This window comes from Liolophura sinensis, chromosome 8 (genome assembly GCF_032854445.1).
Source record: "Liolophura sinensis isolate JHLJ2023 chromosome 8, CUHK_Ljap_v2, whole genome shotgun sequence".
Classification (NCBI taxonomy): Eukaryota; Metazoa; Mollusca; class Polyplacophora; order Chitonida; family Chitonidae; genus Liolophura; species Liolophura sinensis.
Window position 1 is genome coordinate 23,698,733 of NC_088302.1, and position 26,563 is coordinate 23,725,295.

The following is a 26,563-nucleotide window of genomic DNA, read 5'->3' on the forward strand; positions in this document are numbered from 1 at the left end:
TCACTCAGAGAATGACAGTCAGGTTTAAAATTGGATAAATACAGGCTGAGCAAAGGAGAATTCGCTGTTGTTCACTAGGCACCAGACAAAACCTTCTGACTGAAAGATACAGTCAGTGCCCTCAGTCTCAGCTGGATAAGAAGATTAAAGCAATGACTGGCTGCAATATGACTGAAACCCTTGACCACTGAGATAATGTGTTTGAATCGTGGTCTCGCTGTTTGGCATTTCAGGAGATTTGTCAGGTACCTGGGAGGCTTGGCTGTTTACTATATACAATCTGGTTTTCTCCACCCATTATCTTGGGTGACTTCATACAAGTGAAAAATTTTGAGCAGTTGTGGCATTCAACAACGATGAAATAAATACATAAAGCTGCAACCCAAACGCAAGGTCAGGCACTGTCCTCTTGAGGGTAATGAGCCAGAAAGGTTATACAAGAAAACAGCTTTATTCTAAGCTTAGGGTGTAGGTTGTAGGACCATTCTATTTACACTGTTACTCAGATGAAACAGTCAGTGTGTTTTATTTAAATTTTTTTTATTGTAGCTACATTTCAGGAAGTGGCATGTTTGTTTAAATTACTGCGGTGGAATAATGGTTTGTGAAAGCATGTCACATCCGTAAGCTGTGCACATCTAAGTCTGAATCAGGTCTCTGGGGGTGTAGAAGGGAAGCCCTTTTCTACAGGATATCCTTATAGTTTCACAACAATACTGGTATTAGAAATGTTAATCATTTAATAGGTTAAAGGATGGTGTTGACAATCCCAAATACATGCAACTATATATGAATTACAGAATAATAAAAAAATATGTCAGAATAGTTACACACTTGTGGTTGCAGCCAGTGTAAGACTTGATTGGGCAGATACTCAAATCCTGTGGGAAAGTCAAATTGGTGTCGCCAAAATACTGAAATCCGAAACGCTGATCTATTCTATAGAAGATTGAAAGTTGGGTAGTGTGACTGGCCTTGAAATAAGACATCACCTGCTATTTCATACTTATGGATTTGTCACTTAAAGGAGAATAATGATGTGACTTTATTACCGATTTGTTCACTAGAAAGCCCTGATTTTTCTACATGCATCAAACACATTGTTTAGTTTTGATGTTACACATGCATATTTCCTTAGTCGTCATTTCCTTGTAAGGATTTTATAAAGTTAAAATCTGGGTATTTAGCTGATTAGATAATTATGTGCATGTAATGACAGTTGTAGTTCATGACATCCAAGTCTGACATATGTGATCGATATTATTAGTCTGGTACCAAAAGGGATTAGGTTTACAGCTCATCTGTTAGTCCGTCCGGAATCAGTTGCACCAGAATTTTACTCAGAAATGTCCATTGTATTAAAATGAAACTTCACCACGGTGACTTGTGGGTCAAAATCAAGTTTCAGGATGGTTTGTCTCGTTTCTACAAAATTATTACCATTTTCTGTCCTGGAGTTTTACGGACCTTTTGTTCAGAACAATTCATCATATTGAATTGAAACTTGGTTTCACCATGAAAAGATACAGACCAAGTTCAAGATTAAGTTTGTCCCTATTCAACGAAATTATGTCTGTTTCGGTTCTGTGTAGGACTTGGGCTTGCATAGCTAAAAGTGTGACGCCTAAAATGCTTGTTAATGTTTGGATATATTTATTTGATTGGAGTTTAATGCTGTACTCAAGAATATTTCACTTATACGACGACGGCCAGCATTATGGTGGGTGGAAACCGGGCACAGCCCGGGGGAAACCCACGACCATCTGCAGGTTGCTGGCAGACCTTCCCACGTACGGCCGGAGAGGAAGCCAGCATGAGCTGGACATGAACTCACAGCGACCGCATTGGTGAGAGACTCCTGGGTCATTACGCTGCGCTTAGCGCGCTAACCAACTGAGCCATGGAGGCACCTAAAATGCTTGTTAATGTTTGGATATATTTATTTGATTTGAGTTTAACGCTGTACTCAAGAATATTTCACTTAAACAGTGGCGTCCAGCATCGAGGTGGGAGAAAACCAACCTGTGGGAAACCCATGACCATCCCCTATGTAGCTGAAAGATTTTCCCGTGCATGAACACTGACGAAGCCATGAACATGAACTCACATTGGTGAGAGGTTCCTGGGTCATTGTGCTGCACTAGCATGTTAACCAGAGGGGTTTCAAGGGCCCTGTTAATGTTTGGAATCTTGCCATCAAGATTATTTCAGTGATGTGACAGCAGATACAGGTAGATTCAGTGCCCCTTATCAGAAGTGCTGCATCACTGTAATATCATGCTGAAGACATCAGCCATGTAGATTAACAGTATTCTGGACATTAAACCAGAACTTTGTTGTCTTCTGTCAGTGTTGGCAAAGGTCAAACTTTACTACATGTACAAAATGTCACTGACCACTTGGACCAGTTGTCCTTCACAATCGGTTGGCCCTCATCGATATCATCTGGTCCGTAAACAAAAACATGATCCATCTGTTTTTTGATTTATCATCAAAATGTATAGTCCGTACTATAATCCCCATGAGATTTAGATGATTTTTTGGTTTGTGAATTTAGGTACTGTGACTGGAATAAATATTGATATACCACAGGCCAGTCAGACAAAACTTGTCCTTGTTAAACTTTACTACACGTGCTAGACCAGCAGACCAGTGTTAAGTTTGAGCATTGACTTCAGTTGATTTCTTTATTTATTTGAATGGTGTTTTATGCCCTACTCAAGAATATTTCAATTATACGACAGCAGCCAGCATTGTGGTGGGAGGAAATTTGGCAGAGCCCAGGGGAAACCCACGACCGTCTAGAGGTTGCTGCAAGACCTTCCCAGGAAACCAGCTCTTGACCTCACAGCAACCGCATTGGTGAGAGGCTTCTGGGTCATTGCACTGCGCTGGCATTCTAACCCCCTCGGCCACGGATTCAATTGATTGTTGCTTTATAATAATGCCATACTGAAGAATTGTTCGCTCATGTCTTTGTCATTTTCATGGGTGGAGGAATCTGGAGCACACGGGCAATGGGCCCACCTATGGCAAGTTACTGAAAGACTTTAAAACATGTGACATACTGACAGGCTTGAAAACGTGTGACATACAGACGTGCGCACCACATTGATAGAAGACAAATGGTTTTTAACAACTGGACCAATGAAGGCCCCAGAAACCATGAGAGCGGGAAGATACACAAATCTGTGGATGGTGCAAACATGAGTGGCCAAAGTAAACTACTGATGCTTAGCAGATCTTCCTGAAATTTTTTTCTGTCACACTGGGTGGGTTGTCCATTGGGTTTGTCACACTGGGTGGGCTGTCCATCAAGTTTCGTCACACTGGGTGCTCTGTCCATTAGGTTCTGTTCCACTGGGTGGGATGTCCACTGGGTTTTGCCATACAGAGTGAGATGTCCATTGGGTTCTATGACACTGGATGTGCTGTCCACTGGATTTCATTATAGTGGGTGGACTGCCCACTGGGTTGGCTGTACATTATGTTGTTACACTGGTTGTGCTGTCCATTAGGTTCTGTCATACTGGGTGGGCTGTCCATTGGGTCTGTTACACTTGGTGGGCTATCTATTGGGTTCAGTACCTGGGTGGGCTATCCAATGGATTCTGTCCACTGGGTTTTGCCACGCTGAGTGAGATGTCCACTGCGTTCCGTGACACTGGGTGTGCTGACCATTGGGTCCTGTGAAACAGGAAGGGCAGCCCATTGGATTCTATCACACTGGATGTGCTGTCCACTGGATTCCGTTATAGTGGGTGGACTGCCCACTGGGTTGGCTGTACATTATGTTATGTTACACTAGGTGTGCTGCCCATTAGGTTCTGTCATATTGGGTGGGCTGTTCTGTGACACTGGATGTGCTGTTCATTGTGTTCTGCGACACTGGGTGGGGTGTTCATTGGGTTTTGTCACATTGGACGGGCTGTCCACTGGGTTCTGTTACACTGGGTGGACTGTGTAAATCCCTGTGTTCTTCTGTTGCCTTGAGCTTAACCACTTCAGAAGAACACCAGCACAGAATGAGAGAGACTAAATTCTTTGCCTGACGCATTACTGAATCGGGAAATTGATTAACCACACATAATAACATTCATGCGCATGTATAAGAGAAAACAGAGATTTTAACTTTGAGTGATACAATTTTTTTAATAAAAATCTTCAGCTGTTAAACCAACATCTGTTTTTCTGACATGACTTAAGAGAAGTTGCTCAACAGGTGCTCTTTCTGAACATGAAGGTTATTCATTTGATTTATTTATCTGATTGGTGTTTTAAGCCGTACTCAAGAATATTTCACTTATAGGGCGGCGGCCAGGATTATGGTGGGAGGAAACCAGGCAGAGCCCAGGGGAAACCCACGACCATCTGCAGGTTGCTGGTAGACCTGAACATAAAGATGCTCAGTCTGATATACCATTCTTGTTGTTAATACATCTAGAAATAAATTACAACCATTAAATATTTGTCAAAATACAATTTTTTGCCATTGTTGCTGGTTTAAGAATAAATTTATGGTGCTGTTATTTATATACATTACAGAAATCATTTCAATGATCTACAATACCTAATTCTTTTAATGAATAAATGTAATACTATTTGATGAGAAACACAATGAAAAATTCAAATAAAAAAAAAACATATACATTATCCTGAGCATATGATGTGAATGTATGTCTTGAACTACATAACTAAACTGACACTAAGAAAAGTATTGGATAAACGTTTAAAAAAAATTAGTCATCTTTGATTCTGTTTTTTTCAGCAAACTGTTTGCTCAATGCCTTCATCACATCGCTGTGTTTAAAGTCACTGTTGCTTTGTTTGATGGTTTTATAATTCTCCTTGACGAACAAAGCAAACTTGCTGGGTGCCCTTGGGGTGTACGGTGTGCCTCCACTGGCTTCCTTAGAGGAGGACGTGCTAGATTTTCCAGATACAAGGAGTTCAAATCTGCCACGACATAAACCACAAACTTTCTTCACTGTGTCAAGTGACTTTGAATGGCGCCCAATTCTGCAGATGAAAACAAAAGTAGAACTAATAGTTTGCAGCGTTTCCTGATTTTCATAATGTTATATTATTTGGAGATAACACATTAGTTTTCAGAAGAAACTGTACACTGTTGCAATACTGAATTCTGGAGCCACTTTCATAAAACTTTTTCTCAGAAATGACGCTATAACCTACATCCAACGTCATTTACGAGAAATATGACTTATAAAGTTTAGTGAAAGTGCCCCTGAATGACACTTGTTAGGCTGGGGAGAAAGTGGTGTGTATACCAGACACTGGAATTAAACCTGGAACCAGGCATTTCAAGAAGAATTAAATTATTAAAAAATTCAATTTCTGCAATTCAAAATAACATCACTATAGCGAAAGCAAATGATTTAACACATATATATATCTATATATATATATAGGAGTCTGTGGGATCAGTGGTTCAAAAATGTCTCAAGACAGTAATAATACCAGATTTAACTTTAAGTCTACAGTTTTGTACTTACGACAAAAATAACTGTAATAGTATATTACATACAAACTAAATCTACTGCTGCTCCATTTGGTCTGGGCAGAGCTGCACTGGTTACTAGGTTTTGTTAAAATTATTAATATACATAACATGACCTAATATCGGTTTCAGCTAATACAATTTGGAACAATCCAGCCCAGCTTAGGAGAGGGGTACATACCATATGTTATGTTATACCTGTAGGAGGTCAAGATAAGTACACTTACTCATAACCACACTGTACACACTTGTAAGTGTATTTGGTGGTAATGCTGTAATTATGGCACCTGTTAATCACAGGTAACTCGGGATGGACAAAGTTGGATTTCCTGGCCCTGTGGACATAGAACAGAAATGCACAGAGGCTGCTTTGTGAAGGATTGCAATCATCATCAGTTATATGCATAAATTCAAATAATTCTCATCTGTTCAGGAAGAAATTGAAAGCAATAGTCCCCGAACAGGCCAATTACGCATTTCATAATGGTCGTTCTATTCTTCTGGATTGATTGTGGAACATAGCTCCCAGGCATCAGATAAGAACCACATATATTTTGCTGTGGCACACTGGCATATTAAGTCATATGACGACGAGGAGTCATTAAGTGTGTGTACATAGATATACATAGTGCTACTGCCACTGAAGTATCATGCCGATGACACCAGACATGACACCCAACCCAGTCACATTATACTGACACCGAGCCAAATAACCAACTTTCCTTGCTCTAACCTCTCAGTACTGAGTGACAAGCAAGGCAGCAGCAAGTACCATTTTTAAAGCCTTTGGTAAGACCCGACCCTGGTTTGATCCCAGGTCTCCTGACTTCAAGGCGGACACTCTAACCACTAGGCCACCAAAGCGGTCATATTCATTATAACAACATGCAGAAACATGCATGAAGTCTACCTATGTCTAAGTTTTAATGTCAGCATATTTATATTGCTGGGCCTTGACAAAGAAACAAACATGAAGAGCTTGGCATCCTCTAACAACTTTTTGGGGAATGGACCTCTTATCTTAGTACACAATGTATAATTCATTAGCCTGAATTTAGCTCTGACATATTCAGCTGTGACTGTGAGATAAAGGGCAGTGGTTTACTCTGGTCAATCCTGTATCTTCCAGCCATAAACCTGTCCATTGTCACATAAAGCAAAATCCTCAGCAAGGACTGAACACTTATCAAATCAATCAATAAACGAATACTGTAAATGAGCTGATATGAGCCCATTTTGAATACAGGTATTGACAACAATGATAAATAAATGAATGAATACTAGAAATGAGCTGGTATGAGCCCACTTTGAATACAGGTATTGACGACAATGATAAATAAATGAATGAATACTAGAAATGAGCTGGTATGAGCCCACTTTGAATACAGGTATTGACGACAATGATAAATAAATGAATGAATACTAGAAATGAGCTGATATGAGCCCACTTTGAATACAGGTATTGACGACAATGATAAATAAATGAATGAATACTTGAAATAAGCTAAAATGAGCCCACTTTGAATACAGGTATTGACGACAATGATAAATAAATGAATGAATACTTGAAATAAGCTAAAATGAGCCCACTTTGAATACAGGTATTGACGACAATGATAAATAAATGAATGAATACTATAAATGAGCTGATATGAGCCCACTTTGAATACAGGTATTGACGACAATGATAAATAAATGAATGAATACTATAAATGAGCTGATATGAGCCCACTTTGAATACAGGTATTGACGACAATGATGTATCAGATCTGATGATGATGATGATGTTTACCAGTATTTCCAGTAGGGTCCATGTCCGTCCCTTGTACCATTGATAATCCAGACTGCAGCATGACACAGCTCATGTATAAGGGTGTCCCTGACACGCTCTGGGGGAAAAACAACGAAACAAGCTTCTATGCATACAATATTTATAAATAAAGAGATAATGTTGATCATAAAACTTCTAATCCGTTTCAGAATGTCTAGAAAATTTCATTCTTATTTATTAATCAGATTGTGTATGTACAATATTTATAAAAAAAGAGATGAAGTTGATTATAAAACTTCAAAACCATTTCAAAACTGTTTCAGAATGTCAAACTTTCATTCTTATTTGATACTCTGCGACGAGCATGGTGTTGTTGAGAATAGATTTCTTCTTGGTCATGGGGTTCATTTCTAAAATGTGCGTGTACTGTTTGAATAGATTTTTTATTAAATTTTACATTAGGAACAAGGAATAAGTACAGTTTGAAAGTTTACTAGGCATGGTCCTACCAGCAGAGTCGCAGACTTTAGTAGATAGTTCTATCTCCACGGACTGCCATACTGTGGCACTGGAATTACGGTGACGCTTATACCGGCAGTATCCTGCAGTCTTCAGCAAACGTGCATTCCATTTGATGGGCAGATCTTTGGGCAACTGCAAAAACAACAAAACCAGTAGGTCTATGATTAAAACTAAGAAAAAAGCCACAAATATGTACACAGGGAAAAGGCCTGAAAAGACTGAATTATTTTTATTCCATGGAACAATGACATGATTTGGAAATTTCTTTGCCCCAGAAACTTCTAGTGCCATAAATGACTTCTCTATAAAACCCTGAAAATCTGCTTTGGTTTAGTTAAAATAAATGTTACAAAATTTCTCCTCTCATCCCGGCATCTTGGAGAGCTGTGCAGGATGAGAGGGATTCTTTGAGTGTAACAAGGCCTTTTGGTGGTCAGAGCCTGTCTGTTGGCAGTAAAACCACGGAAGGTAACCCAAGCGTAAAGAATTTTACAACGATGTATGGGTGGGAGTGACCCCTCAATGTATATGTTCGCATGGCCTTGGCCTTTCGGGTCACACTGAATGAACTGACAACAAGACGATAGCACTTACAGACGATCCTCTTCTACAAGCTGCAGAAGTTGAAAGCACTATGAAAAGAATGGCCTCTGAAATGTCCTGTGACTGTGACAAAGCAACCACAAGCCACTGAGGTAATGTTGAAGTGGTAACTGGTTGAAAAATTTTGTTTGAAATTAGTAAGTTGTCAGAAGTCCTCCTCACTCTTGTTCTCCGTAAACATTCTAACAGAGTTCTCACAACACAAAGTTGCGAATCTGAGTATTTCCATAATTCTACAGGCTTTGGAAGATTATTTTTCTTTATAGTTTTCAAAACCTGGTATACACTGAACACTGAATCAATACGGCTCATATTAGAAAATATTCAATACTGTTACCAGTGCCAATAATGCAACCAACATAACTGTCAAAATCTTAAGAGATAGTTCTTCTAAAGGAACACGATAAACCAAAAGCATGGACACATCCCATGTATGTGTCTATCTTGGTTTTGGTATTCTACGTTCATAGAAACCTTTCATGAATCTGCGAACTAAGTCATCCGACACGCCATGCCCTGAAGAGTCTGTATCACCACTGACCTGTGCATGTTAACTAGGCTGAACGATGAGCCTCCGACTGTTAATTATGATACACAGTTCAAAATGTCTGACTGATTCGGCTGAAGGGAATGCACACCCCTTGCGTACCCACCAAACACACCATCATCTCCATGCGACTCGTTGACTCCCGCCAAGACTTAGCAATACAGTGCCTGAAATGCCTGAAGAACGCAAGGAAGACCAGGTATGGAACAAGCCACTAGCTGGAGTTGTCTGCCCATGGGATGTATCTGATTCCCAGGTAAAATGAGGCAGTGTGGTCCTCTGGGGTGTTTCACAGGGAAGTCGGCCAGAGCCTGAAGAAACTGTGGTAACTAACATTGTGTTGGCCAAAATGAAACCACTATGATTGCAAGCTCGACTTTGTTGTCTAAATTTTTCCTCAAGGGCAAAGTTAAATTTCTTGCCATTCTAGCCACTGGTGAAATGGCAAGTTCGAGAAGGCCTTGGATTTTTATTAGCATTAAAATCATTTGTGAAGTGAACTCCAAATTTCAGCATTGAGGCATGGAGGCAGTAAACTCTCACAATCTTGAGGTATGTCAGAATGTTTTGTGTACTCAGTTATATCAGTTTGTTGAGAACATGCCTTATTTTTGAAGTTGACCAGCTTAGGAAGGGCCTGATCACCTGAGATGATATGAAGACATCAGGAGTGCCTCACTGTTTTCAACACCATCTTTGGCACATGTGCTATGCCACCACTTCACTGGAATTAATATCAAATTCGCCGTCGTCGGCGAACTGAGCAACAATTTTCTTGAACTTCAACATGAGTTCAGCAATCCCTAACTTCCCACGCAGTGCAAGCAAGTCATCATCACCCAAGGCTACCACGCTTGTCTTAACTTTGCCACGTGGTTTTTTAGCCAGATTCTCGCACATGGAAATGGTATTCCCCGCAGCTTTTTAGCGGCCTTTGTTGTAGAGGTATCGCTTTTAGCCTTAGTGGCTTCAGGATCGATGTCTTCGGTACAACTTGTTTACTTTTTAGCGGATTCCAAAAGAGCAATTATTGAGACTCCATCTTTGCTGAAGCCTTCCAAATGAGGCCCAGTGTCACAGTCCTCCGAGTCCGACCCGAACATATCTGCCAGTTCACTGCACTGACCCGTGCATGTTTCCTCCCGCTCATTAATGGCATCACTGTTCATATGGACATTATGTTAAACAAGGCCTTGTGCACTCACTCAACGCATGATAGAAAACGACACTGATGGAGTGAGTCGATAGTATATACGGCCTGAGACGAACTACTTTTTAGGTCTTTACACATCATCTGTGCCCTGACCGCATGACAGAATATGCAGTGTGATGCCGAAAGGTCAAGGCCATGCATAAAAGAATTCATCTGTTACCTTGAAAACCCTTTTTCCGAGGATACAGCACTTGCATAAGCTTACAAATCAAGGTTCTGGATCATTATTCTATCCTTGAACATAACATTATACTTCGTGTAAATCCATTAAGTTCACCAGCCCCATTCATGCAAATTTTTCCCAAAAGTGAAAACATTTTGATAAACTTAAGGTTGGGAAATTAGGGCCTCTGTCATGAACTTTACATTTGTGAGTTCTATTGATCAATTTTTCTTTTCCTTTCGCTGAGTTCATTTATTTCAATATCAGAATAGGAGTTCTCAGGTTTCTCAATTATATGATGTGGGTCAGGATTATCATGGATTGGATGGAGGAGACCAAGTAGAGGATGAAGGAAACCAAGTAGAGGATGGAGGAGACGAAGTAGAGGATGGAGGAAACCAAGTAGAGGATGGAGGAGACGAAGTAGAGGATGGAGGAAACCAAGTAGAGGATGGAGGAGATCAAGTAGAGGATGGAGGAGATCAAGTAGAGGATGGAGGAGACCAAGTAGAGGATGGAGGAGACCAATTAGAGGATGGAGGAAACCAAGCAGAGGATGGAGGTGACCAAGTAGTGGATGGAGGAGACCAATTAGAGGATGGAGGAGATCAAGTAGTGGATGGAGGAGACCAATTAGAGGATGGAGGAGACGAAGTAGAGGATGGAGGAGACCAAGTAGAGGATGGAGGAGACCAAGTAGTGGATGGAGGAGATCAAGTAGAGGATGGAGGAGACCAAGTAGAGGATGGAGGAGACCAAGTAGAGGATGGAGGAGACAAAGTAGAGGATGGAGGAGACAAAGTAGTGGATGGAGGAGACCAAGTAGAGGATGGAGGAGACCAAGTAGAGGATGGAGGAGATCAAGTAGAGGATGGAGGAGATCAAGTAGAGGATGGAGGAAACCAAGTAGAGATGGAGGAGACCAAGTAGAGGATGGAGGAGACCAAGTAGAGATGGAGGAGACCAAGTAGAGGATGGAGGAGACCAAGTAGAGGATGGAGGAGACCAAGTAGAGGATGGAGGAGACCAAGTAGAGGATGGAGGAGACAAAGTAGAGGATGGAGGAGACAAAGTAGTGGATGGAGGAGACCAAGTAGAGGATGGAGGAGACCAAGTAGAGGATGGAGGAGATCAAGTAGAGGATGGAGGAGATCAAGTAGAGGATGGAGGAAACCAAGTAGAGATGAAGGAGACCAAGTAGAGGATGGAGGAGATCAAGTAGAGGATGGAGGTGACCAAGTAGTGGATGGAGGAGACCAATTAGAGGATGGAGGAGACCAAGTAGTGGATGGAGGAGACCAATTAGAGGATGGAGGAGACCAAGTAGAGGATGGAGGAGACCAAGTAGAGGATGGAGGAGATCAAGTAGAGGATGGAGGAGAACAAGCAGAGGATGGAGGAGATCAAGTAGAGGATGGAGACCAAATAGAGGATGGAGCAGACGAGGTAGAGGATACCACAAGCTTTTGCACAGAAAACCACTGGCAGGTATATGAGGAACCTGAATACTGATAGCTCGATTCAAGAGAGCACCTTCATTAGCCTATTGTCAACCAACTGGGTCAAGAGCAGCCCTTGCACTGATGGAGACAGCTAAAGTCCTTCTTGTCAGACATGTGCCATAAGTCATTGTAAAGTGTAATTGACAAAAAATTTTACAAAAAAATAAAAAATATATATATATATACATATACAGAACAAATATGAATGTAGAAAAGAGCTACAACCAGCTACCTTGTTATCAAACACAGTGTTGTTATACAGGACAAAAAGTTTCTGAGTCAACTCTTCCCTCAGTTTGCTAAACTGGCGAACGTACCTGGAAAATAAAAACTGTTTATTTAAGCTGTGCACATATGTTTCACAGTTGAGAAAGCTGATGATGATCACAAAGTATATGTTGATATATACAACTGTAATATATACTATCATCTGAATAGCCTCAATACTGACAAAATAATTCAAAGTACACTTTGCCCATATACCAGTTAATTAAATCATATTATCATTAAATTTACAAAATGATGCTGATACCATTCATATATAATCAGTATCACTGTCATTTTAATAAGTGCAGTTTAATACATGACTGATGGAAATAAATATGGAGGTTCAGAAGAATAGGCTACTGAGCCTTACCGCCCTGCCTCCAAGTCCTTTTTGTAGTCCGGGACAGTTGGTGAAAGAGATTTCAGGAAGGACATCATGGTCACATGATCAGACATCCGGGGTGTAACAGAAGACAAAGGTTTGGTGTCTGAAAACACAACAATGAGAAGAATGAAAGATTTGCTTTATTACCGGATAAATGATTTCATATTTCAAAGTTAAACGGTTAAATACACGACAGCAGTCAAAATCTAAATGCACATTGACACCTAAACCTTACTCGGATGATACTCCCAGGCCTACCGATGACTTAACACCAAGTTGTAGTGAGTGTATCTTAAAGGAGAAGAAAATTTAAATATCAAACAAATACCACTGAAAAGAGTATGTATTTCCTCGCAGGTGCATGCCATAAAAAAAATTCTAACATCTACCTCAAGCTGATAAATTATAAATAGTCAGCGCCAAAATCCGCTGTGGGCGACTCCATTTTGCCTAAAAACTAGTCCTGAAATCTTCTGTGTTTGAAGGAGAATAGCTGTCGGAAACAGCCAAAGTGCAATTCTTACATTTCCCGGAGAACTCTTCGTTTCAGAAGGTAGCCAACAGCACAGTCCGTTTTCCGCTTGACGAACGGGAAACCGAAATGTTGGACATAGGTTCCGAATTTACACCAACAAGTCGGCAGTTTTAATGACCCTCATTGGCTGAGAGGCAACACAGCCCCAGCATAAATTACAGGCTGTTAAAGATGGAGGACGCCATGGACTCAGCGATTTATCCCAGCTTTGCCGTTTTCAGGCCTTACGTGTATGGCAAGGAAATATGGCAAAATTATGCAGCAGGCACCACCAGATAGAAAAAAATGTGCTCTTTTCAACCTATAGTCTTATTTTTTAAAGTTTTTTCTCCTTTAACTGGATTCCGAATTATTTGTGTATCTATTTGATTCTTGTTTTACACCCAACTGAAAGTTTTCACCTTTATGATGGCAGGCAGACAGTGCTATGGGCAGAGATAACATCACTGCAGAGGAAAACGACCCTTGGCAAATTGCAACAAACTTTCACGTGTGTGACAGACAATATTCACGCCATACTACTGGAGAGACAAGTGATCTTGAGCGAATGTAAGATGCCAATGGCCACACGATCAAGCATTATCTACCACGTGTTGCTACCAAGACCCCACAAACAATGAAAGCCAGGGGATCTACAAATTCTCTGTCCAAGGCTGGGATTGAACCCCCATCTCACGCGTCCTAGAGATGGAAAGATAAGCGCCTTTCACAAATTCCGCCACGACTGGTGTATCCTCAATGAACAAAAATAAAGACAACATGAGAGCATTCTCAGTAAAAAATAAAAATTAAAAAAAAAAAATGACAAAACCATTTAACACAGAGCTTACTCCTCCACTATATGCTGTACCTTTGTGTTTTGGGAGTAAAGGTTTTGGGGTTTTAAAAGTCTCTTTGGATGCTGGCTTGGCCTTGTTCTTTGGCTTTGGTAGGGCAAAATTTTCTTCATCACTGTCACTGTCTATCTCAATAACATGGCGATATGAGCGAACAGCCGAGCTGAAACACGAAATGGTATGAATATAGTTTCAACAGCATTAATGGCATTTTCTTTTCAGAGACAGTAAAGAGTGAGTCAGTGAGTGCTTAACGTCGTGCTTAACAATTTTTCAGTCATGTGACGACGAAGGAATCAGCAGAGTGCATGTAATGTGCCTCCTTGTTGCTGGACGGATTTCCACCACTCTTTTATCTAGTGCTGCTTCACTGAGACGCAAGTAAGATGCCCCGCCCGAGCCATTATACTGATGCCCCTTCATGCTGAACGCCAAGCGAGGAAGCTGCAACTTCCTCGTTTAAAGTCTTGGGTTTGACTCAACCCAAGACTGACCCTGGATCTACTGCTCCCTAAGCGAATATAACAACTGAAGCCTTGCAGTAACATGGACCCCTCGAGACAGTAAAGAAATTATAAATCAATACTCATGGGTAGTAAATAAAAATTAGGATGTACGGAAGCTTTTGGATAATGCCATGCAGATCTAATGTACAGTTTCACCAAGGTTCATGAAAGATTTAAAAATTTCAGGCTTTTTAAAGACTTCCAGGCCCAAAATTCAAACTTACCATTTTGCATGCTCAGAGCAATGTAACACGACCTTAATTAAACCCTCACTTATACAAAGACGTGCACTAAGCAATTTCAGAAATGTTCGAAAGCAAATATCCCCAATCCGAGAGAATGTCACCATACCATGCACAGTATCAAAGGTTGGTTCTGCATAATAGTCTAAATTTCAAGGATTTTCCAACCAATTTTGCAAGTTTAACGTTCTATATATCACACTGTTAACAGTTTTTTGGCATCAAAGCTCAGAGAATGGTGGAGGCAGAGGAATCTCAAAATTTTACACCTCATGTGTCGCAGTGTTTGAAAGACAAGAATCTTTTTCTGCGTGCAATGACTCTTCCTCTAACCTTAGCTTAAAGTTTTTCAATAACCCTGAAAAAGGTTAAATTCAGAATCCAAATTATGTTAATTCATCCCTTACTGTGGTGAAAAACAAAAAAAAAAAAAATGTTTTTGTAAGTAAACCTGTTGTGCATTTTTCTGCGGCTGTGTTTTGGTGCGTCCATTTTCCTGTCCACATTCACATGGAAGAATCCGCTGTTTCCTTCTTCCTCCTCGTCATCTTCATTGCTCAGGATATCATCATCATCATCATCCACCACAAAATCATCCAAACTGTGGACATTAATTTATTCATTTATTTGCATGCTGTATTATGCCGTACCTAAATATTTCACTTATACAACATCCGCTGTATAACCTCAACTGAAACTTGTAAATGACATCAAAGTTTGGCTCAAGGTATAAAACTCCAGGTGATCTCTCACTACTTGTTTTTCTGAAGAATAAATTCACTTTCCCCATAGCGGTGAAGTTATGTGTAAAATGAACCAAGCCAAACACAGCTCTTGCCAGTATCGTGTGCACTAAATTTGAATACCGTAATTCTTCAACCTTTTCGCATATTTCCAAGGTGTTTATTCAAGCATATTTCGGAAGACATTATACTGTGTTGACTAATAACATTATACTTTTTGTGAAGCCCAGAAACTTCCCACTTCAACCAATGTAGTTTTGCCTCCTAAATCAAATTAAAAACATGCATAAATCACACTGAAAGTTGCTCCTTCATATGCAAAAGGGTTTAGGAACTAGGGTAGTTTGATACGTTTGGAATTTTCATATGGTCTGATATGGAGGAAAGATGACAGAAGAACAACTGAACTCACCTAACCTGGGCATTGTTGTTAACTTGTATTCTTTCACGAAGGGGAGTTTTAACTTTGCTCAAAACTGTAAACAAATATGTATGTACATGTAATATGTCGTCAATTTTACATTTATTTATTTATCTCATTGTTGTGTAGCCCCATACTCATTTATTTATTTATTTGACTGGTTTTTACACGGCACTCAAGAATATTTCAGTTATATGACTGTGGCCAGCATTATGGTGGGAGCAAACCAGGCAGAGCCCGGCGGAAACCCAGGACCATGCGCTGGTAGCTGGCACACCTTCCCACATACGGCAGGAGAGTTAGTCAGTATGAGCTGGACTTGAACTCACAGCAACCGCTCCTGGGTCACTACACTGTGCTAGCGCGCTAACCAACAGAGCCATGGAGGCCCCCATTTTGTGATGAAACTAACTCTTTATTACTTAGTATTGTGTGAGGAAACTCTGACCTTTAATCACCTAGCATTGTGTGAGGAAACTCTTAACCTTTAATCACGTAGTATTTTGTGAGGAAACTCTAACCCTAATAACTCGTTATCATCAGAAAGCTGGTATTTTGTAATAAAGTCATAGCCCTTCACCACTTAACAATTCCTCAGCCAACACTTACATGACTCCAAGTCATCATCACTTGAGTCTGACGAATATATGACTGTGTGTCCTGAGGAGCTGAAAAAATCACAATAACAGTTTAACAATAACAGTTTAAACAAAGCATTCAGAGAATACTGGTAGCTTGCCTGATTGAGCAGGTTGTAAAACTGCATAATGTTCAAGTCATGTGACACATTTAAATATTGACCTCTAAACACCCAAAAAGTAGAATAATTGACAATGTCATGCCTAGATTATTCTCTAATTATATAGTGCTAAGACCTTGCCATTAAATCAACAAAAAACACCAAAATTACTATACTGTGCCTGCTATGACTTTATCACATGCATGAGGATTGCAAAGCAGTGACTTCATATGTTATGGAAATGTAAATCATTGTGGTGGTAAAAAGACACTTATGGGAGTGCACAAATTTACCATAGAGGTGTTGGTTTTAAATTAAGGATAAGGTGTGGAAAACGGTGAACTAAGAATATTGTGATGTGGAAGGTGTGGCGTGGAAGTTTCTTGTGTGGAAACAAGCCGTTAGCATGGCAAAGGGAGCATTGTGACAATCCGTGCGGAGTTGAGAGAGAGAGAGAGAGAGAGAGAGAGAGAGAGAGAGAGAGAGGGTGGACACACGCTGGACGGCATGTAGAGAATCACATACAGGCGAATACTGTTTAACGGAGAGATTAAAACACCGAAAAGTCACAAAGCCTCACATAACCCTGGTTCATGACACATATGTAACTCAAATTAATCGTCACAATTTCACCGGAAGTGGAACACATCAAACATATGCAAAATGGGAACTGCATTTGGCAATCCGTGTACTATGGGAATAGCCCTGAGTAGCTGAGCAAAATTTTGAGCCATGAGGTAAAAGACTTCTTTGGTCTTTGATATGATGATAAAATTGATGATATATGCTACTGATGATTGGATATCCGTGTATTATGGGTGGCCAATGCAACTCGATAATTGGTCAAAAACTTTAACCAAACTGAACACCACCACCAACAACATCTGATCGCCCTCTCACAATACCTCTACTTACTTCAAAAGGCAAGCTAAAAACAATGGTATTGCATTTTCAAAATGACAATAGAACCTGATATTGATTTCAGTCTCTCTCTGTCTGTAACAGCATCTCTTTCTGTAAGCATAATTCCCTCCACGACGATTCATCTGAGAGATTTCTCATTTGCCGAGTACCCAAAGTGTAGTATTTAATGTTAAATACTTAAACAACTGCATGCTACATATGCGAATTAGGAAATCATGACTTCATAAATCTTTTGCTTTTATATGCATGCTCTTCTCAGTTAACGCATGAATACTATATGAAGCAGAAAAAAAAAATGTTTTTTTTTTACAAGATACTGTCAAGTTCTTTCAACTTCTTACCTCTGTTCCATGGCTGGTCTTCCCTTGGTTTTGTTACCATTCTCACATGCTCTCTGACTGGTCGCTGAGCCACTGTCAGTCACACTAAGGTCTACCAGAGACTCCACCCCAGAGGTAACAAGGTAACCTTTAGGTTCCACGCCAGAATCAATCGAAGGTAACTTCAGCTCCTCAGTGGCATCATGGTAGACACTCGACCGGCGAGATACATCCGTGGAAAAATGCAGGCTGGAGATACGCCTGTCTATCGAGTCAAAATACTTTGTGGTGTTAAGAGGATTGGGTATCAACTCATGAGGAGAAGAATTACCTGAGGATGGGTCATGATGGGGAGAGTGATTTTGGGGAGAGTCGTTTTCAGGTGAGCCATCTGCAAGGATGTCGCTCAGTGAAGAGTTTACAGAAGGAGAGTCACTCGGGGAAGTATTCTTTGAAAGACAATCATTTTGAAGAATTTGCTTTGAGGCATTCATAGGAGATGAACGACCCAAAGAATTCTCGCTATGAGCAGACATTTGACTGTCATTCAGGGAACCTGAGGGGGAAGGCCCCACACACTTATCCTCCACTTCACAATATCCACTCGCACTGGAACTGCCAGACATGCTGCTGCTTTCTTCTACACTTCCACATTTCTTTGATATGCTGCTACTAGCCATTTCCTCCAAACTGTCAGAATCCAATTTTTTGTCTGAACGCAATAACTGATCATTTATCTGGTCCTCAGAATTTTTGTCACTGGTATTAACATTATTCTTTTTGTGCCTTTCCTGTTGCGGAACAGCCCAGGAGGTAAAAAAAGTCCTATCTTGCTCATAGTCCAAATCTTCGTTGTCGCAGAGTGCTAGCTCTAGACTTCCAGTGCTCACAGCTTTATCTTCTACTTCCACATATTCAGACTGCTCAGAGCCCTGTGAACTCTGGCTCCCTGATTTCTGCTGACTGCTGGTAGAAGAGTTACTTCCCTTGGGGTCCAGAACACTGTAAAATATCTCATCATCCTCAGGAAAACAAGTGGTGTATTTCTGTTCCGTCAAATCCAACTCACCACCTCTAGACTGACGTGACTTTCTTCTCTGAGCATTTATTTTCAGAGCTTTGTAAGAGTCGGACAGCTCCTCAATATTGCTGACTGAATCGCAAGCGTTGACGGGTGACAGGGTGAGATTGACAAAACTGTTGCTGTCCGTCCTAAATACAGAGCTTCCTATGCGCGTTGATTCCACAGGAATATTTTCAGGGCTGCTTGCGATGGACACCCCATGAGGAACCTCTGGAGATGATTTCATGGAATGATCTACACTGAGAGATTTATCATCTGTCCAGCTTGTGACAATTTTGCTTGACTGGTTTGCATGGTTTTCTATAGTACTTTTTGGCTTTTTTCGTGAAGACTTCTTTTTGGTGACATCTTCAAAAGAAATTATTATGCAGAGGAAAATCATTACAGACTCAAGCGAAACATTAATTGAACTGAAAGAATGTTGTCTCAAAAAAATAATTTAAATATAAAGTGTGTTTTACTTCTGTCAAGTCTAGGCTTAGCTTCCAACAATAAGTCCCAATTCTGAAGTTTTCGCTGGATTTTAACAGTACAATTTAATTTTTTTTTTATCTCAATGCTAATTTCTTGAAAATCGCTATCATCTTGATTAAATTCAGCCAAAATTTTTTTAATATAGCCTAAGTTCCAATCTGGGGAAGAACAAAAATTAAAAGAACAACAATATACTCACCTTTATCTTTTGAAGGTTTTCTAAAATTTTTAGAAGGAGTCTTCTTCTGTGCACTTGTTTCAAATACACGACTTCTTGAGGATTTCTTTTTTCCACTTTGAGACAGCTGCAGATAAAAATTAATATCTGATCAAAGTTTTCTTATTTTTTTTTTTGTTGCTTGACACATAGTTTAACTAAGGTGGGTTTAGGCACTGAAAGGTAATCAGGAATAACTCAAGCCAAGGCAGTAACAATTAACCTTACCAAAAATGAAAGCAAAACCAGTTTGGTAAAACAAAAACGAAAACATTCTCTCAATATCTTCTTATCAGCCCTTAACATTTATTCTACAATTCACTGGTAAAAGGGTAGCCATGAAAGCAGATTGTGATTATCTTTACCATGGAGGATTATATCCCCATCTGATCGTTCCATCATATCATGTCATTCCATGCAGAGGACTGTGGACCACAACACACTAAATCTAAATCTAATTATCATGAGCTGGTTGATTATGAGACAATAAGACCTTCAATTCACACAAATTGTAGACAAATTCAGCCTTCAGTCATAAGTTCACAACTAATATTCAGACTGAAATCATACAAAACATGTAGAAAACATAAAAAAAACATACACTTTTAATGGCGGAATCTACATCTTTAAATTGAAACCAGCCAAGTTTAGATCCGACAGATTGGAATAAGGCGTCAATATCAGGTTTGGCGGGTGTGTGGTTTGTCTCTGCCATGCCGCATGGAACAGACACAGTCACAGATCCTCCCACTCTGTGAGATGCACCTGCAATGAGATAGAGATGTCAGTCGCTGAAGCAATGATGGGAATGTAATGAAAACATCATTCAGGAGTGAAGCAATTGAAGGCCTTTGCTGCTTTACTTGCACCTAAAGGCTTTGCTACCATGATATGAGGTGAAAACACTGCCTAAAGAAAGCGGTAACTAATACAAAACTCAACATCCTATGGTTGATGTTCACTACTTATGTAAGCTGTGCAAATTGTTATTTATTGATTGGTGTTTTACGTTGTACTCAAGAATATTTCACTTATGTGACGGTGGACCCCTTTATGGTGGTCCACCGTCATAAAACCGTGCAGAGCCCTGGGGATACACACGACCATCCGCAGATTGCTGATATGCCCATGCATGACTGGAGAGGAAGCCAGCATGAGCTGAACTTGAACTCAAAACGACCGTCTCAGGGTATTTGTACAGTTTGTAAGGTCATTTCTTTTGAATCATTTTGCAGGGAAAAAATGAGATATAGGCCAGAATCGTATGACAGCTCTATGATGTTCTATTTTGCATCTTGGGTCAGGGGCTTTTACAACAACAACAACAACGTTTGCAACTCATCTTTGCTTTGTGTGAACAACTAAAATATGGGGTTTCATGTTTCATTGACAACGTCAGACGTGTAACAGTGAAAATCATCATATCTTGATCTAACCGTCCTCATCTTTCTAATCCAGTTAACAAGTCAAACATGCCATGAAGCCTTCCAGTTTTTCACGCACCTGTGTTTACGCTTATCCAGTGCCGTCGATGTTTGCTTTGTATTTTCCGCCTATATTAGACTACAAAGCAGAGTGTCTTAATCCAATCCTCTCCATTCAAAGGGTCTGGCATACTTAAAAATTAAAACTTGACTTTAAGTTCTGCATGTGTAACACATTTTCCAACAACTGTTCCCTCTTCTGTTTTTTATTATTGCAACTGATATGACATTTAATGATCACAATGCATCACGGCTTAAATGCATGTTATAAAAAGAAATTTAATTTGACATAAAAAGAAAGATTAAAATCTTTGCACAAGGCACAGGCCTACATGTGCTTGATTTCATTCAGGTTGTACAAATGTTCAATTTTGCTTCATATTGGATTTTCACAATTTTCTCAAGCTTAATATATATATTTATAGAATGCCATACTTATAAAAAGGCTCTTATCATTCCCAGCAGCCCTGCTGCTGTAGTGCAGTGCCAGACTATATGAAGGGCTGTAGCACAGGCTACTACATTTATCTTTGTACAAATAATAGAAATTTTAAGAAAAAACGCCTCTGATACATTTCTGTCGTAAAAATTAATACAAATATACAGGATGGAATATGTTTAAGCTTCATCGACCTTACTGATTCACGGAAAAAACCGAAGATTTTTCAGCGAAAACGACCTTGACCGTGTTCACTATCGCCATCGAACGGAAGTGTCAAGCAGAAGGTGGTGAGTGGTGGTTTTCTTGTCCTTATTTTAAATATTTGACGTTTAGCAGACGACACACAGGCTTCAGCTCTGACTGTGATAACTGAGTCCTTAAAATTCAATATATTCATTCATTTGTGTCTGCTTTGCAAAATGTATGATGTGTAGCACAGTAAGCGTGGAGGTTAGATAATTTATCCAGTCGGCTCGACCATCCCATCTGATTCATTCATTCATTAGAATACAAACTGTTAGTGTTACGCTAGCCTACAAAGGTGCTGTTAGCTCAGCTGATGTTTTAGTTCCATGCAATTAACTCAAGCCGTTCTCTTGGGTCTTCACTGACTGTTTATACCGAAACATATCTACAACTTTGAATCATTTTGAATATTATTTTACTAAATAATACATTGCTCATTCCGTTGTTGTGGCAGTTACCTGTGGTTATTCCGGTACCTTCGAAAACATATTGCCTCAGGCCTTAAATGTAAACATAGGGATAGTAATAGGGAACAGAGGGATAACACAGTATAATAATAATAATATATCTTTATTTATTGAAGGTGGCTCAGTCAGTTTACAATGAAACTGTTCTTCCCCAAGGCCTTCACACAGAAAACAATGTATGGGAAACATGTACTTCAGAGTCCAGTCCAAAAAAAAAAAAGGACTTCAATCTTTGTTGAGTATGAATGTAACAGTGTAAGAGAGGAGACTACACTAATGCTAGGGTAGGCCTGTATAATGAAAGGAGATGTGAGTCGTTCAGTGCTTATGACAACTGTAAGCATATGTGGAATTCAGAACAGGTTATTTTAAAAAAAAAACATTCCTCTATCTTGGTCATTAAGTTCATTAAAAACCTCACATTAATGAGGGGATGAATGTTGAGTGTATATCCATGTATTAGGGTTCAAAATGATTGATATTTTGAACTCTTCAGAGGGATGACCTCGACGTAAATTGAGGTCATGATCATCCAATATGATTAAAAAGTGTGAAATGTGTGTACTTCTACTTTAAGAAGCGTTGGAAGCCAACATGGAAAGATATACAAGTAAATTACACGAAGCAATAATTTTTGTGTCTGAAAATATAAATAATTGCATGATTCAGTCATTTTTGTGATGACCTGGGCTTAATTTGAGGTCATCATTGTTGAGCTCTTGAAAACTAGTTAAATGACCAAACATTTTTGACTGCTGTGTACTGTATACCGTGTGTATTACAATCCATCCACCTCATCTACCCCCATACTCCCACCCAACCCCTATTTTGTGACATAAGATAAGTTTAGCGCACTATTTGCCAGTTAATTTATAGTGTGAAATAGATCAGATATGGATATGAAGAATTTTGTGTTGATGCAGACTCTATTTTCATTTTATCACTTACTTCTGTTAAGTGATTTGATTCCCAGAAATTTTTAGGGACACAAAGTTACAGGAATCTATTAGGAATGATTTATGGCAAAATTTAATGAAAAATTAGCCTTGCTTTATGTTAAAGTAAACTCTGGATTGAAAATACTTAGTTTACAAACTTTTGATGCTCAGAGTGACATTTGACCAAGATATATAAAGGAAGACCAAGAATTTGGGGAATATTAATTTGAATATTGAGCCTGTGTGGCTGAGTTAAGTGCGTTAGCGCAGTGCAATTAGAATGACTCACCAAAGCAGTCATAGTGAGTTCTAGTCCAGCTCATGCTGGTTTTCTCTCATGTTACATGTGGGAAGGTCTGCAGCAACCTTTAGACCAACATAATGCTAGGCGCTGTTGTATAAGTGAAATATTCTTGAGTATAATGTATAAAATAAATATAAATTTGAATGAAAATTACTTTATGGTGTGTTATGAACTACAAACTTTTATTTATATGTGTGTTTGTAGTACTAGCGGAATGGAAAGCCTGGTGTCAGAGGAAGGGTATAAATATAATGGAAGTTTGTGTAGACCCCTTCAAACCCAATGGCAGTAGGATACATAGGATCTGGATCTCTGTTAATATTTTATGTGCACATCTCAGTGTAAAGGTCCCTTGTACACGTGATCCAACACACCATCAGTGGTTATGAATGGGTGCTTCTCTTGTCAATATTAAAATGAAACCTGTGATAGATGAAATATGCTTCACATGGTTGAAGACTGTTGTAAACATATGAACAGTGGTTGTGTTATGGCTTTGTTGCCAGGTAATTTAAGTGTTCGTGTGATCAAATTTATCAGAACTTACAGAGCGTACCATTTACCCACTGACACTTAGACCTTTCAAGTCAGAAGACAGGTATATGCTTTTGTTGGTTGTAACTTATGAAATGAAATTGATTTCTGTGATCATGTACAGTGTATAGCTGTTCTCCTATAAAGTGGTGTTAAACCATAAGCTCCAGTTTCCTTCAGATAGGCACAGTACCTGTTGAGGCACTGAAGCAAAATTGCTAAGATACCATGTTTCGGAGTAAAAGCTCTCTGAAAATGCCTTGTTATGCTGAAATTATCATTGGATATTGAAAAGACAGGGAAGTAAATAGCACAAGGAAGTTCAAGAGAAGTGAAAGATAATGAATTGCCAGGGTGTTAGTCTAAATAGCATAATTGGATTTGCAAAGTTATTAGCTGACGAGTTTAAATCTTTAAGACTACCACCATCCCAGCACTTTCCTCTTAATGAATTGGTGAAATTTACTGTGCATGTATGCATGTATCAGATAGTTTTGTTTGCTTTAAATGAATTTGTACATGTATAAGTTAGCTGCCTTCATGTATGATTAGTATGCATCCCAGTAAGAAATCTTTGTGGTGCGAAGATCATTGATCTTTGGACGGTAGCGATCAATAGATGTTGACATGTGATTCAGACATCAGCTGAGCAGAAGCTGAGGGTATGTTTTCACCACAAGGCTTGACTTCGGTAGATGTTAGACATTGCTAGGTCCTTAATAGGACTTTGTTTTTGTTATGAAGCAAGGCTGGATTCTACAAAACTAGTTTTAACTTGAATCAGAGTTTAAAATATGATTTTAGACCTTATTTTTGAGACTTTAAATTAAAATTTTTACCACTTCCTTAGTGTTATGCCAATGTGCCAAAATTTCAACTTTTATAACCAAAAACCAAGCATTTTAAATGTTGACTTCAGGTAGAAATGTGCTTGTGGAATCGGTCACAGATCCTCTGCTCAGTCCATATTAATACAGTGTATATGCCACATAAGATTTACAATAGCCAGATCCTTCTGGTTATTCATAATAGCACAACATGCACATGTTATTTTGCAGAGTTGTACTTAAATTCCATGGACAGCTTGTTGTTAACTCTAACTACATGTAAATGGACAATGTCATCGTTTAAAGAAGATTTTTGGGAAAAAATGTTTATTAGTGCAAAGCTTTGCTTAGCTTTTTATTAGCTCGCCTTTACAAAGTACAGGGGTACATGTAGCTTATGTTGTACCCTGAGCATTGGCGTCCATTAACAGAGAGTGAGTGAGTGCTTGGGGTTTAACGTCGTACTCAACAATTTTTCAGTCATATGACGACGAAGGAATCATTAGGGTGCCTGTACGTATAATGTGCCTCCTTGTTGCAGGACGGATTTCCACCGCTCTTTTATTTAGTGCTGCTTCACTGAGACAACTTACCGAAGGCAAGTAAGCCACCCCGCCCGAGCCATTATACTGATACGGGTCAACCAGTCGTTGCACTATCCCCTTCATGCTGAACGCCAAGCGAGGAAGTTACAACTTCCTCTTTTAAAGTCTTAGGTGTGACTCGATCAAGGATTGATCCTGGATCTACCGGTCCCAAAGCGGACGCTCTACCAACTGTGCTATCCGGGCCGGTCCCATTAACAGAGAAAGCAATGTTAAACAATATGGTAGGGGTGGTATGTTTAAAAGTACTGTTGGTATTGAGATCAAAATTTGCATACATGTAGAGCACAGTAACATGAGGGGGATATTCCATCATTGATTTGGTGTGTACATATTAAATAGCGTAAATTACTGAATTCCTGGCTTGGTGGATTGTGTATTAGGATAAGTATTAACCAAAATGTTAGGGGTGGTACATGTATCTCAAAAAAATACTACATGTATTGAGCTGAGGGTGTGCTCAGATATAGTGCACAATAATGTGAGAGGTATAGTCCATCACTGATATGGTGTGGGCACATTAATTTCTGTAAATTATCAAATTTCTGACTTAGATGTAGTGTATTGTCTATTAGAATCAAAGTTAAACAAAGTGTTATGGGTGGTATCTCAAAAAGTACACTCGCCACGATATGGCTGAAATATTGTCGATGTGGCGTTAAGCCATAATCATTCATTCAAAAAGTACATCATGAATTGACCTCAAGTTTTACATGCATATAAAGTACAATGACACAAGAGGAATGTTCCATCGTTGATGATCTGTGTGCATATTAATTGCAGTAAATTACTTAATTAAAAAGTTCATGATTTCAGTATTATGTATTGAGCTGAAGTTTTGCATTCTGTGTCTCCTACAGGCGAGCTCTTTGGTAGCCTTGCTACCAAATCCAAGTTATGATAGCTCTATTATCAACCTTTCACAAAGTATTTCAATTTTTTGAATACTTGACAAAGCACTTCACTGTGTCCTTGTTCAGCAATACTCCCAGCATGTGTAAAACTGATGGAATGAATGGATATGGTGAAAATTGATGAACACAAACCACATACATATATGTATATACAGTGATTCCTTCATTGGTTAGCCACTACGAAATGGCTGCAATATTGCTGAAATTATGCAGTGGCTAAGCCATAGTCATTCCAGTTAGATACATGTACATGTAGGTGAGTGTCAGATG

The 26,563-nt window shown here is 39.4% G+C and overlaps 3 protein-coding genes across 3 annotated transcripts in view; 1 reads left to right on the forward strand and 2 right to left on the reverse strand.

Moving 5' to 3' along the window:
• Positions 1-4,495: 4,495 nt before the first annotated feature.
• Positions 4,496-16,438, reverse strand: LOC135474003 (germ cell nuclear acidic protein-like). Its single transcript, XM_064753980.1, has 10 exons — positions 16,384-16,438; positions 15,766-15,829; positions 15,062-15,211; positions 13,877-14,025; positions 12,477-12,594; positions 12,072-12,156; positions 7,799-7,943; positions 7,311-7,407; positions 5,746-5,853; positions 4,496-5,019 (listed from the first exon to the last, which is right to left on the reverse strand). The coding sequence occupies exons 3-10, from the start codon at positions 15,100-15,102 to the stop codon at positions 4,740-4,742; spliced, it is 1,023 nt and encodes a 340-aa protein (XP_064610050.1). The 5' UTR covers positions 15,103-15,211; positions 15,766-15,829; positions 16,384-16,438; the 3' UTR covers positions 4,496-4,739.
• A 927-nt stretch (positions 16,439-17,365) lies between these two features.
• Positions 17,366-21,069, reverse strand: LOC135473346 (uncharacterized). Its single transcript, XM_064753196.1, has 5 exons — positions 21,036-21,069; positions 20,134-20,297; positions 19,515-19,620; positions 17,779-19,189; positions 17,366-17,441 (listed from the first exon to the last, which is right to left on the reverse strand). The coding sequence occupies exons 2-5, from the start codon at positions 20,245-20,247 to the stop codon at positions 17,366-17,368; spliced, it is 1,707 nt and encodes a 568-aa protein (XP_064609266.1). The 5' UTR covers positions 20,248-20,297; positions 21,036-21,069.
• A 595-nt stretch (positions 21,070-21,664) lies between these two features.
• The window catches only part of LOC135474130 (protein Fe65 homolog), a 99,478-nt gene continuing 94,579 nt past the window's right edge, over positions 21,665-26,563 (forward strand). Inside the window, exon 1 of the mRNA XM_064754150.1 lies at positions 21,665-21,745. The gene's annotated coding sequence lies outside the window, so the exon portion shown is untranslated. The remainder of the gene's footprint in view (positions 21,746-26,563) is intronic.

Coding starts and splice junctions, on each gene's coding strand:
- LOC135474003 (XM_064753980.1), bottom strand. CDS start 15,102: ATGGACGCACCAAAACACAGCCGCAGAAAAATGCACAACAG. Junction 12,595..13,876: donor TTTACTCCCAAAACACAAAG/GTACAGCATATA, acceptor TTGTGTTTTCAG/ACACCAAACCTTTGTCTTCT. Junction 5,854..7,310: donor GGACCCTACTGGAAATACTG/GTAAACATCATC, acceptor CTATGTCCACAG/GGCCAGGAAATCCAACTTTG.
- LOC135473346 (XM_064753196.1), bottom strand. CDS start 20,247: ATGGCAGAGACAAACCACACACCCGCCAAACCTGATATTGACGCCTTA. Junction 19,190..19,514: donor AAAACCTTCAAAAGATAAAG/GTGAGTATATTG, acceptor TTTCTTTTGAAG/ATGTCACCAAAAAGAAGTCT. Junction 17,442..17,778: donor AGACCAGCCATGGAACAGAG/GTAAGAAGTTGA, acceptor CATTGTTTTTAG/CTTGCCTTTTGAAGTAAGTA.